We start from the raw sequence: 12,597 nt of genomic DNA, 5'->3' as shown, positions 1-12,597 counted from the left end.
GAGATTTCACCATTTGATATTATGTGGAGCTGGGAGGTCTCTTGTGGACCAGTGTCCTGAAGTTGGCTCTCCCACCTCAGAGGCACAGCGCTGACTCCTGACTGCAGCACCAAGAGCCTTTCATCCACACGGCTCCTCAATTTAGGAGGATTCGTTGTCTATTCATGTATTCCACAGATGCGGGGTCTTTCCCCCCTCCGCCACCCGCAGTCTCCACCCGCGAAGGGGTTTCCTAGTGTGTGGAAACCTTTCCTCCTTCACAGCTCCCTCCCGCTGGTGCAGGTCCCGTCCCTATCCTTTTGTCTCTGTTTATTCTTTTTGCTTTTGCCCTACCCAGGTACGTGGGGGGTTTCTTGCCTTTTGGGAGGTCTGAGGTCTTCTGCCAGCATTCAGTAGGTGTTCTGTAGGAGTTGTTCCACGTGTAGGTGTATTTCTGGTGTATCTGTGGGGAGGAAGGTGATCTCCACGTCTTACTCTTCGGCCATCTTCCCGGAAGCCCCTGAAACAATATTCTTAAAGGCCACTCCAGATCCTGCTTCACAGACATGCATCTAGTGTAGTCACATGGGGACCCATGCTCAGAAGGGCCCCATCCTTGGGGTTTAATGCTCTGCAGTTGTCATCTTCAAATTATTAATAATTTTATCTTCAAATATGTATTTTGTAGATAAAATCTGGTGGGACAATGGAGTGTGCGTGAGAAGCTTGGAACCTCACCTCATGCGTGGTCACACCTCCCTCTGCCTTGCATTCTCCCTTCAACCCACCAAGTTCAGAACTTAGATGACTTGCATGTTGCCTACAGATTAATGTACGGCCTCTCCAGCCTGACATTCAAAGCAAACTAGCCCCAACCAACCTTTGCAGTTTTATTTCTCTTCCTTTTTTTAGTTTAATTTTTATTTTATATTGGAGTAGAGCTGATTTACAATATTGTGTTAGTTTCCAGTGTACAGCAGTGATTCAGTTATACATATACATATATTCATTCTTTTTCAGGTTCTTTTCCCGTATAGGTTATTACAGAATATTGAGGAGAGTACCCTGTGCTATACAGTGGGTCCTTGTTGATTATCTATTTTATATGTAATAGTGTGATTATGTTCATTCTTTTTATTATTACCAAGTATCCTACTTTATCCATGCACACCCGGAAAGGCACGCCTTAGATCCTCAATAAAGGAGCTCCTTTCTCCACCTACCATATCAGGCACATTTTCCCCTTTGCCTTACTTCATGCTTCTCCACCCTGCCCCACACCCCTGCCCCAGGTTGCAATGCCCCAGTTTTCTTTTCCTGCTTCCACGTGAAGATTCAAATTAGAGCCTTCTCTACCATGAAGTTTTTCTCTGAGGTTCTGAGAAACATGTGTGCCTCCTTCTCTTTATATCACTTTTCCAAATTTCCTCCTTTTGTTTCCTTTCCCAGAACCAAATACTTCCACGTTTCCCACGTGTAGGTCCTTCGTCTTTCACTGCCCTGACCTCTGCTGCCAAGGAAGAAACCCTCCTGTATGGACAAACTCATATTAGGGCTGAATGTGTGACTCTTCCTAGACTGTAAGCTCCTTGAAGACAGAGACTAAGTCTTACTATCTTAGGTTTTCCCCTGGAACCTAGAACAGTCCTGTAAACAGTAATTGCCTACCAAATTATGCAAATCCTACCTGATTTTCTATTTAAGAAATTGGACTAGGAACGGGGATGTCATTTGAGGAGCTCACTTAGGGCAAATTTATTTGTCTTTAACTCACCAAACTAACATTCAGATCACCAGATGTGGTAATGTTAAAAAACACTGTATGCTTCTCATTAAGAATAAAAAAGGAAAATTATCTATTTGTAGATCTGCAAACCCTGAGGGCTTCTTTGTTAGTGAAAAATAAAAAAGAAACAGTTTAAACTGGTGCTTTGAAATATATCTCCCTCTTGCCTTTAAAGAGGAAACCAGCAGCCATCGGCTGTATCACAGCACATTTGCATATGTAAACTCATAGAAGATGGACCATCCTTATTCCTGAGGATAACACCTCATCTCAGCCTCCATCTCATCTGTCCCCTGTTGTATCTAGTTTGATTACCTTATTCATCTTAAGCCTCCAATATCTCCATCTCTGTGACCTTCGTCCTCTCAGCACACAAACATCCAAAAAATACTTCTCAACTCTGATTATCCTTAGAGCTACCCTTCTAACGCAGCTTTATCTTCCACAATATATCTCAAAAGAGATGTTCATGTCCACTGAGTGAATGAACAAAGAGATGATAAAAAGTCAAACGATATTGCACAAGGTAACAGAGCTAGTAAGCAGTAGAGCTGGACAGAAGCCTACACCTGAAGTCAAGACCCACATCATAAAGCTGCCCCCAGGGCTTCCCTGGTGGTGCAGTGGTTGAGAGTCCGCCTGCCGATGCAGGGGACACGGGTTCGTGTCCCGGTCTGGTAAGATCCCACATGCCGCGGAACAACGAAGCCGTGTGCCATACCTACTGAGCCTGTGCTCTAGAGCCCACGAGCCACAGCTAGTAGAGCCCGCGAGCCACAACTACTGAAGCCCGCACCCTCTAGGGCCCACATGCCGCAACTACTGAGCCCGTGAGCTGCAACTGCTGAAGCCCACGTGCCTAGAGCCTGTGCTCTGCAACAGTAGAAGCCACCTCAATGAGAAGCCCACACACCCCAGCGAGGAGTGGCCCCTGCTTGCCGCAACTATAAAGAAAAGCCCATGCACAGCAACGAAGACCTAATACAGCCAAAAAATAAAATAAACAAATAAATAAAAATAAAAATTGTAAAAAAAAAAGCTGTCACCGTATTTTAACTAAAGTTCAAATACATCAGTCCCAAATGAGCCATAAACCCATGCCTTAGTGTGTTTACTTGAAGGAAATGGGTTTACTACTCGACAAGCAGAAATCATTGCATCTGCATTGGTCAAGATCCTGGAGGCCAACATGGATCTCATCTACAAAGATATGTCACCAAGATGTAGCAGGACATCATTCTTCAGCAGATAATGTCTCAGGTTGCTAATGTGAAAAAGGATATAATTATTATGAAGAGGAGCAAATTTCCATTCTTCAAAGCAGAAAATGAGAAAATGAAACTTGAACTATATCAATTAAAACAAGTTATGGATGAAGCGATAAAAATCAGAACAGATACAAAATTAGATTTCCGTGTAGAAAAGAGCAGAATCAAAGAGCTGTATTCACTGAACAAAAGAAAGCTGTTGGTGATGAGAACAGAAATAGTGATAGTACATCTCAGCAAGATCAGACCCCCACTTAGACAGACACTGAGGTTGCTGGCCTCAAAACCATGCTAAAGTTGTACAAGCTTGATAATATTAAACAGCGAGCAGGGTCTATATTTATGTGGCTAATGGTAAGTCTGGGACTTTATGACCTGTGTATATAATAAAGTGTCTATTTAAAAAAAAAAAAGGATCAAAATTTGCCTGTTGGTGAGTTTGGAATTAGATAACAGAATGAAGCCACCAAGCTTATGACCAGAAAGCATGTGGAATTGTATCTTTGCCACTGTATCCTTTTAATATTATGAACTGAATTGTGTCCCACCAAAGTCCATGTGTTGCTTTGCTGTTTATCTGAAACTAATGCAACATTGTAAATCAACTATACTTCGATTAAAAGAAAAAAAAAACTATGTGTTGAAGCCCTAATTCCCAATGTGTCTGTGTTTGGAGATAAGGCCTTCAAAGAGGTAATTTAGATTAAATGAGGCCATAAGGGTGGGACCCTAATCCGATAGGACCGTTGTTCTTATAAGAAGAGGCAGAGACACCAGGGAGACACATGCACAGAGGAAAGGACATGTGAGGACAACAGAGAGACGGTGGCTATCAGCGAGACAAGGAATGAGAACTTAGGAGACACCAAACCTGTCGACACCTGGATCTTGGACTTCCAGCCTCTAGAACTATAAGAAAATAAATTTCTGCTGTTTCAGTCATCCAGTCTGTGGTGTTTTGTTATAGCACCTCTGGCAAAACCAATACAAGTAATAATGATGCCTGAGAATTTCGCTTGAATTATGGTTAAGCCATTGACAGGCAGTGAACATCCTGGCCTTGGAAGGTTCCTGAACTCTTTTCCCTTGGTTCTGCTTCCTTAACCTGGGTTCGCTGTTTTCTATCTAGGGGAAGCAGCTAACTGGATGGATTTCCTGTGCCATGGAAATCATTCTGTCTTGAGCATCACTTTGTCAATATGTTGCTGCAAAGGAAGATTTTTAGCTCACACTGAAGCTCTTCTCCTAATCTCCCAGCATTTTCAATTCCATCAGCTTTCATCCTTATCCCTAAAAAAGATTTCTAAAATCATCCAAAAACAACTAAAAGCCTGCCATGGTTTCACAGTCTCCATGGAAATTCTGCAGGGGGAAGCTATACTGACTTCCTTGCATATCTCTTGGACTATTTTGTTAATGCCTTTTATGTATGGCTCTTGGAGGTTTACAAAGCTCTTTCGCACTTATTATCTTGGTTAATCCTCACAGCGAACCCACGTGGGAGGCATTATTACCCACATTGAGCATATTATGAAACTGAAGTTCGGAGAAGATAAATAGCTTAACTAATGTTTACATAATTTGTAAGTGGTACAATTGGCCTGTGAACTGTCTGATACCAAGGCTACAGTTCTTGCCACTATACCCCTAAACAACATAGGTTGCACCACTGGATCACCCTTCCTGCCCTGGTGCCCTCACTCATCCCTTGAAAATTCACCTCATGGGACATATTTCTGAGATGTATTTTACACTGTTGAAGTAAAGCCTAAGACAAAGTGTCCCAGGCAAGGGATACTAAACAGACATTGGCCTGGTTCTAGTGCTATCACTAAAATTGAGTGATCTTGGCCTATTCATGTAATTGATCATTTTTCCATAGGTAAAACGGAAATAATAATCCCATTGCCCACTCTCTTCCTCCCTAAATCCCCTCCGCCATTACTACACTAGCTGTAAGCTAGTGTAATGCATTAAGCTTTCTAGAACTGGGAACATTTTAAAATTCTGCAAACAAATGGCTTACGACCCATTCCAAATGTGATCATCAGTGACTCGAAGACCTTTCCAGTGAATTTTTTCTTACATGCTTACCTCCTTATAACTTTCCCCAACAGGTGCTCTAAATTTCCGTATCTGGTGGTACTCATGGCCAGGGGCACGCTGATGCTTCCTACTGCAAGCACCTGTGACTCAGACTAAAGGCTTTCTTTGGTCAGAAGCATGTCCAGCTTGCATAGAGGGAGGCAGAGGCGGGGGGAGGGGGGACTAGAAGGCATCCCACGTGGTCTACAATAAACCTCAGAGGGCTCGAAGAGCGTTGAGCTCCAACTTCCCCAGCAGCAACCTGTTCATTAACGAACGCTGAATTGGCCCTTTGCTGTCTCATTCCCTCGCCCCCCGCCACCTGTACATCCAGCAACACCCTCCTAAATAGACTATTGTACACGAATTCTAGTCTCAGGGTCCACTTCTAGGAAAACCCAAACTAAAAGACACTCCAGGATGAAAGGTAGTGTCCCCAGGCAATTTGCATAAGGGAATTAACTGAGTAACAGGATCCCCATTACAACCACTGTTCCCCACAGAGTGTGTTGTACGTCACCCTTCTTGTTTCCCCATGTTTCCTTCTTTACTGGAAGCTCTGGAAATTTCACCTTGTCCAACTCACAAGTTCTCTTGTATATCCCATAACTTTCTCCCCTCCTTCTTTCCTTCTCTTTCAAAATTTTCAGATTATTTTAGGAAAATGTCTCTCTCTCTAAGCTCCCTTTTAAACTATTTTTCACTACAAATACACAGCATTACAGTAACATTAAAGATCTACTTATTTTCTATGCAGGGGCACTAGACAAAGGAGCATATATAACATGATTTTCAACACATTTTTGCATCTCAGAGGATGGCAGCACCCTTCCCTCTTTTTTGCCCCCTTAGTGATATTGATACACATTACTCAACTTTACTAACAAATTGGACAGGAACAAGAAGTTTGTTTTCTAAATATATGAGCTATGCACAGGATGCCTCAGACTTAAAATACAGCCTTTCACTGTGCTCTAATGTAAAAAGTACTGGGCAGTGAGCAGATAGTTTTTTGGTCTATTTGTTTTTCATGGTGACATGCAGTGTACGTTCTGTACCACTATAGCGTTTACTTGCTCATTTATTCATTTTTTCACAATACTTTAAGTTTACAAAAGAAAGAATATGTCTGTTCTGCTTACTCAATTAATTGGTGACACAATTCCAACTCAAATCGGCTGAGGCGAAAAAAGAAAAGTTACAGCTTCCCAGTCTGAAGCTAAGATGCTGATATGCTAAGACTGAGTGGCTCAAAAAAAAGAAGACGTTGCCTCTCTGTTATTTATCTCTACTTTCCTCTGTGTAGGCTTCGTTCTCAGGCTCCCCAAGTGATGCTAAAGATACTGCTTCTCAGCAGCAGAGGGCTTTAAATATCCTCCGAGCCAGAACAAATCCTAAACAAATCAGGGGCCTCTTTCCCAATAATTCCAGGGAAGGTCCTGGGGAGCAATCTGATTGGCTTTGCTAGGGTCACATATCTACCCCTGATCCAATCACCTTGATCAAGAAGAACAAAGAACATTTACTGGTCAGGCCTGAGCCTTGGAGCTGAGCGTAAAGTCAGCCCCACCTAAGCACATGGACTGAAAAATGGGAGCCATGCAGTTCCTTGTGGAGAAACTAGACTGAAAAAAATGATGCTGAGAAATGTACTTCCATTCTATTTCATATCCCCAGTTAGCCCCGTCATATAATGCAACATAGCATATCAAAGTCCAAAGGCAATAAAATCCAAAATCAAATTGTCTCACCAACTCTGAGCTAAAGTTTACAGGAAGTAAAGTCCTGTCTGATTTGTTCATTCTCAGCTATAGGAGTTGTATCATTTACACCCGTGATCTGAGATATCTCTCACTGGAACTGGGATAGTTTTCCCAGGCAGAAATGTTATTCCTAGAATGCAATATTTGTTGAGATTTGGTGATACCTAAAATAGGGAGGCAAGATGGACTGCTCTCGCCAGGATGCCAGAATGTCTATGCAAGTATCAGAGTCCACGGCCTGTCAACCTAAATGCAGTTACGAGATGTCTTTTCACAGGAAGTTGATTTAAACACTATGCATTTACCATAACTGGGGAGGAGGAACCTCCTCCATTAACAGTATTTTACCAAATAGATTGAGACATTGCTGCCTCTGGGCAAAATTATACATTTGTAACAAGCACAACTCCAGCACCAGCACTGATCTGAGGCTTCTTTCTTCCTCCTCCAGGGGATCCCAGTAGATTTCCATTTCCCCTTTGACCTCTGGGTTCTCAGCACTTACATGCTGCCCTGATGGAGAGTTTTATCTAATAACACAACCTCCACAATATTTTGAGGGTAAGTAGTCACCTTTTTAGCTTCATATTTTAGTGGCTGCCACCTCTGCCCTTATTAAGGACCTGCTCACACCTGAGACATTTGCCCCTGGAGAGAGTTGTCACTCCTTCTCACCTTTATTTCAGCTAGATCTCCCTTCTCAGATTCTCACACTGAAGCTGCTTTTTGATGTTTCTTAATGCCGTGCCCCGCCCTACCCCCCAGGGCCTAGGGAAGGTCAGTATGTCTGCCATATGTTGCTTTTAACATCCTGTTCCTGGCTCTCCTCTGCTTTTACATCCTGTAAAGTTCTCAGGCATGTTCCCTCAGGGCACTGGAAAGATCTAGTTTACCTTCCATATTATCTTGAAACTCAGAAGCTCTTTAATATTTTTGTTTTTGAACATAGAGCCATATAAATTCAAGATTGCCCTCTTTTTACCAGTACCCAGATATTTCAATATTCACATCTCCTCCACAGAGCCCCTGTGTTTTTAGAAACTTAGTCCTGCCCCTAACTCTGGAAATGATCTAGTCCGGTTTAAGGCAAGCTGCGTAGTACAATTCCCCAGCAAAAATCACTGGTGGGTATGTGACCTAGGCTAGTACAGTTAGGACGATCTCAGGACTTTTGCTTGCAAAGATAGAGAAAAGTACTCTCTCTCCCTCTGCTGGTCACAAACAGGGAGCCTGTAGCCAGCAGCCATCCTACAAGGTTACGTGCTAGAACTCGTATAGAAAAATGATTGCCATCTTTATCAACGTATCACCTTGGAGGACTCTGTACTTATTCCAAACAATCATTGGCCAAACTGAGGATTTCCTCCTTGAGAACAGAGTTCCCAATCTATGGCACATTCTTTTATAAAAATATATAGCCTCACAGGTGGGAAAAACCTGTCTTTTGAGGGTAGGTTTTACATTTTTCTTTAAATTAATTTTTATTGGAGTATGGTTGCTTTACAATGTCGTGTTAGCCTCCACTGCACCACAAAATGAATCAGCCATACACATACAGGTATCCCCTCCCTTTTGGACTTCCCTCCCATTTAGGTTACCACAGTGCATTAGGTAGAGTTCCCTGTGTTTATATTTTAAAAGCTATAACTTACTCAGAACCAAGAGTCAACAGGTATATATCAGTGTGATAATAGTATTTTTTTAAACAGGCGAGCTTTAAAATTTTGAGTGGTTTCCTTGTTGCTAAAACCCTGGTCCTGAAGGCAGCATCTCCTTTTGAACAAATATATAACCACTTACTTTCATTATGAAAAGAAAAAGTTTGCACTTCTTAATTTCACCTTAGTAAACTCTGGTTTTTCTTCGAAACTTTTAAATGCATAGATTCTACTGAAATCTCAAAACAGCTAATCCTTAAAAAAAAAAAGTCAGCCCCTGAATGTTCTTTCTTAAGGGTTAAAACCCAAGTTTCCTTTGTCAAATTCCCAAAGCAACCATATTAACATCTGCAAATGACATCACAGAGTCACATGCAGTAAAGAGGATGTTTAGAGATCGGACATATATTTTGCTTAGTCTGGTTCTCAGCCAGCCCAACAGGACAAAAACCCAGCTGCTGGCTCACTACCTGGGTGACCTCCCACGTAGTTTGGATGCCTTTGGAGTTCCCATTTTATAGAATTAACTGTTACTACTTCCTTTTAATTTTCAAAAGCCCCTTATCATCCGTTCCAATAAAGGAGACCAAAATGATACAGCTTAGCAAGAATCATTAATCCATTTCAGTTCTCCAAGAGATTCTGGGCCCACATTAATAATCTAAAGACACCAACTTCAGCCCTATTTTTAAAAATACCTCCAGTGAAGGAGTTTTCCTCAGTAATTAAAAAAAATTTTTTTTAATATATTGATTTATTTATTTTTGGCTGCGTTGTGTCTTCGTTGCTGCATGGGCTTTCTCTAGTTGCTGCTAGTGGTGGCAATTCTTCGTTGCGGTGCGCAGGCTTCTCACTGCGGTGCTTCTCTTGTTGCAGAGCAAGGCTCTAGGCGCGTGGGCTTCAGTAGTTGTGGCTCGTGGGCTCGGTAGTTGTGGATCGCGGGCTCTAGAGAGCAGGCTCAGTAGCTGTGGCACACAGGCTTAGTTGCTCCACAGCATGTGGGATCTTCCTGGACCAGGGCTCGAACCCGTGTCCCCGGAATCGGCAGGTGGACTCTCAACCACTGCGCCACCAGGGAAGCCCTGTACAGTTTTACTTATAATATTTTTCAGAGGAAAAAATAATTAAGTGGAGATTTTTTTTAGGTGGGCCTGGGATTTCCTAATTCTAACTGGAAAATGGTGAAATGAGGTTTTACAGCATCTTTCTTCAGAGATGCTCTAAGAACAGCCATCTTGTTTGTCTTTATGAGAAAACTATGAATTAAGGAAGATGCATGTTTCATTTTTTCAAACAGCTTTATTGAGATATAATTGATATACAAGAAAATTGGACAAATAGATACAAATTTATGAGTTTGGAGATATGCATACATATGCAAGTATGAATTTGGGATTGCCTAGTGGAAATCACTTTTTCCATAGGTAAACAAAGTGATGAAAAACTTTTAAGAAGCTTTGCCATCTTTTAATCAATCACCAAAGTGCAAAAAATAAAATAAAGTGAAGGTTATGAGCCCAAATTAAGAGAAAAGTTAGTGGCTAGGAGTCCCCGCTTTTAATTTCTTTTGATTTAAACGAAGTGTCCATTGTATGGAAGTAAACAAGAGGATGGTACAAATTTAGTTGTACATTGTGCCTAGTATATAACATGGGAAGCAGAAAGTTTATTTACCAAAGTAATATGACATTGAGTCACTAAAACCATAAGCTACTTTATCAATGATGTCAGTATTCAAAGTTGTCCAGTTAAAAATCTACTTTCTCTTGAAAAAGAAATACGCTGAAAGGAAATGCAAGGAGCTTAAGAGTGATATCATGATTCCCAGCAGCAAGAATAAAGTCTGCAGCAGTGATTGTGAGAAAGTGAGTCACAGGGAAACGCGGGTAGCTTAAAAGACCCAGTTACGAGGGCCAGAAAAGAGAATATCTGAGTAGAGTCATCATAGGGGTGAAGATGGAGAAATGTGAGTAAACCAGTGTGGAATGAATGTGTGCATGTGGAAAATACATCTGCAGAGGCACTAGACAGCAGGTCCCAGATCTAAATTCAAGTACCTGATAAAACAAAAAGTAAGACTTTAAATCAAAACTTAATACCATAAGCCTAGTCGTGTAACATCTAGACGTTCCCTTATTTGTTCATCACCTTTGCTTTCTCTGTAAGCCTATTGAGCAGAAGGTCAGTAAGTACAAATGTACTCTTTCCTCTCTTGGTTTAAATTTTATAGCAAATCAGAAGAGGGTGTAGATATAGCTGAGATTACAGTGGGAAGAGCTTATTGAAGCAGGGTTGACAGTAGGTCTTGTCATTCTGCTCTCTGAAGATTCCCTTCGACAGCTGCGTCAGGCAGAAAGCACATACAAAGTGCTCAGGATGGAACTTGTAGCCCATGGCACTGATGCAGCGACCAGCGATGGGCTGCCCACACCCGTGGCAAAGGGTTCCTCGGCGGTGATGGTAGTGGAGTTCACAGAAGGGACGTCCATCCAGTTCAAAGAAGGAGCCAGTAGAAAAACTGCTAAAGCAGTCCTGGGTGGGGTGGTGGAGAGAAGAAAAAGAAAAGTGAGGCAGATGTCAAGCAGTAAAAGCATCAGCAAAACTTCAGCCTTGAAATCCCTGCCAGTTTCCTGCCAGTGCAGGAATTCACTTGGGTTCTTGACAAATAGAGGCTAGAATATTACCCATCTGCGAGACAGACAAGCAAATGCCCACAATGGAGGCTGTGTTTTGTGTTCCTTTTAAGAAGGCCCCTGTCAAGTTCTCATCCCGAGCTGTGAACCCTCTTACCAGCTGCCTCTCAGAAAGGAGAACCCTGACTTTCCCTAAATCCAAGAGATAAGTGAGTATACAGACCCCACAGACAAAGCACTCTGGGTGCCAGACAGTGTCCATGGCTGAAAGGTAGTTTTCCAGCACTGGGCGGTTGCAGCCACCACACTTGGGTGAGAACATGGCTAAGAAATCCTTCCGGCAATACGGCTTCTTGTCCTTCTCATGAAAGCCTGGAGAGAGAAAAATCAAGGGTTTACTACTGCACTGTGAGACCTTAAACCAAGTTAGAGACTGAGAAGAGGCCAATAATTTAAACTCTCCCAAACTCAGGGTCTTCATATTCAAAATGGTGCTAATAGATACCTACCCCAAAGGGCTCTTAGAAGAAATATATGAGATAATGCAGGTAAAGTGTTTCCGTATTGTGCCTGGTTCATACTAAGCATTTAATAAGCATTAAGGTCTATTCCTCCTCAGTGCCTTTGTACTGAGTATTCCCTCAGCCTGTACAGTTCTGCCCCAGGCCTTGATATGGCTGGCTTCACCTTGTGTTTCAGAAATCAGCTCAGATATCATCTTATCAGAGAGACATCTCTTTAGCCTGTATCTACACTTCATCTTTTTTATTGTCTTTATAACATTTTCCATTATATGAAATTTTGTGGTCTGTCGTACATCAATGGAACATTTGCTCTGAAAGAAACTAGATATTGTTGCTCTGGTCACATTATATCCCTAGTGCCTAATATTTAAAAATAAAGTACTATTAAGTAATAATTTCCAAATCGATGCAAGATCTAAATATAATAATGAAAACCCTACAAATACTTGAATTAAATATGGATAGGTTTCTCTTTAATCGAGGAATGAGAAAATTGTAATAAAAACGGCTCACATTTAAAAAGCAAGTTAGAGACTAATAAATATAGCTACATTAAAAATACATATGAATGACTTATGCATGACGAAAAAATATCATAAGCAAAGACAAAGACAAAGGACAAACTGAGGAAAATATCTGCTAATTATATCTCAGAAAAATATAGTTAATACAAGAGTTCCTAACTGGATGCATGATTTAAAGTATTGTTTTATAAAATTTTTAAAAATATAAAATAAAATAGAAAAAAAAACAATCCCTAAAAATTAAATTAAGTTTAAGCAAATTAACTTAACTGTATATCAAATTGATGATATGACTAAAGAAAGGCAATGATTCATTCATGTGGCTTTAAAAAACAGTATTTTGACTGTATAGTCATACTGGATCTATCCTAAAGACA

The 12,597-nt window shown here is 41.3% G+C and overlaps 1 protein-coding gene and 1 pseudogene across 4 annotated transcripts in view; one reads left to right on the top strand and one right to left on the bottom strand.

Annotated features, from left to right (window-relative positions):
- The first annotated feature begins 2,861 nt into the window (after positions 1-2,861).
- Positions 2,862-3,420, top strand: LOC112402015 (mitochondrial calcium uniporter regulator 1 pseudogene; annotated as a pseudogene).
- Positions 3,421-9,821: 6,401 nt separating this feature from the next.
- The window catches only part of LPXN (leupaxin), a 41,295-nt gene continuing 38,519 nt past the window's right edge, over positions 9,822-12,597 (bottom strand). For 3 of the 4 annotated variants that reach the window (XM_024748584.1, XM_024748585.1, XM_024748587.1), the window contains 2 exons: positions 11,396-11,544; positions 9,825-11,071 (listed from right to left, as the gene is read on the bottom strand). In XM_024748584.1, the coding sequence (XP_024604352.1) occupies positions 10,802-11,071; positions 11,396-11,544 (419 nt within the window). In that variant the 3' untranslated portion in view covers positions 9,825-10,801. Of the gene's footprint in view, positions 11,072-11,395; positions 11,545-12,597 lie in introns of all 4 variants that reach the window. The other variant, XM_024748586.1, reaches the window with a different exon arrangement.

The sequence above is a fragment of the Neophocaena asiaeorientalis genome, unplaced genomic scaffold, assembly GCF_003031525.2.
Source record: "Neophocaena asiaeorientalis asiaeorientalis breed wild unplaced genomic scaffold, Neophocaena_asiaeorientalis_V1.1 scaffold43, whole genome shotgun sequence".
Classification (NCBI taxonomy): Eukaryota; Metazoa; Chordata; class Mammalia; order Artiodactyla; family Phocoenidae; genus Neophocaena; species Neophocaena asiaeorientalis.
Note: the sequence above shows the minus strand (reverse complement) of the source record. Positions and strands in the feature narration are given on the sequence as shown.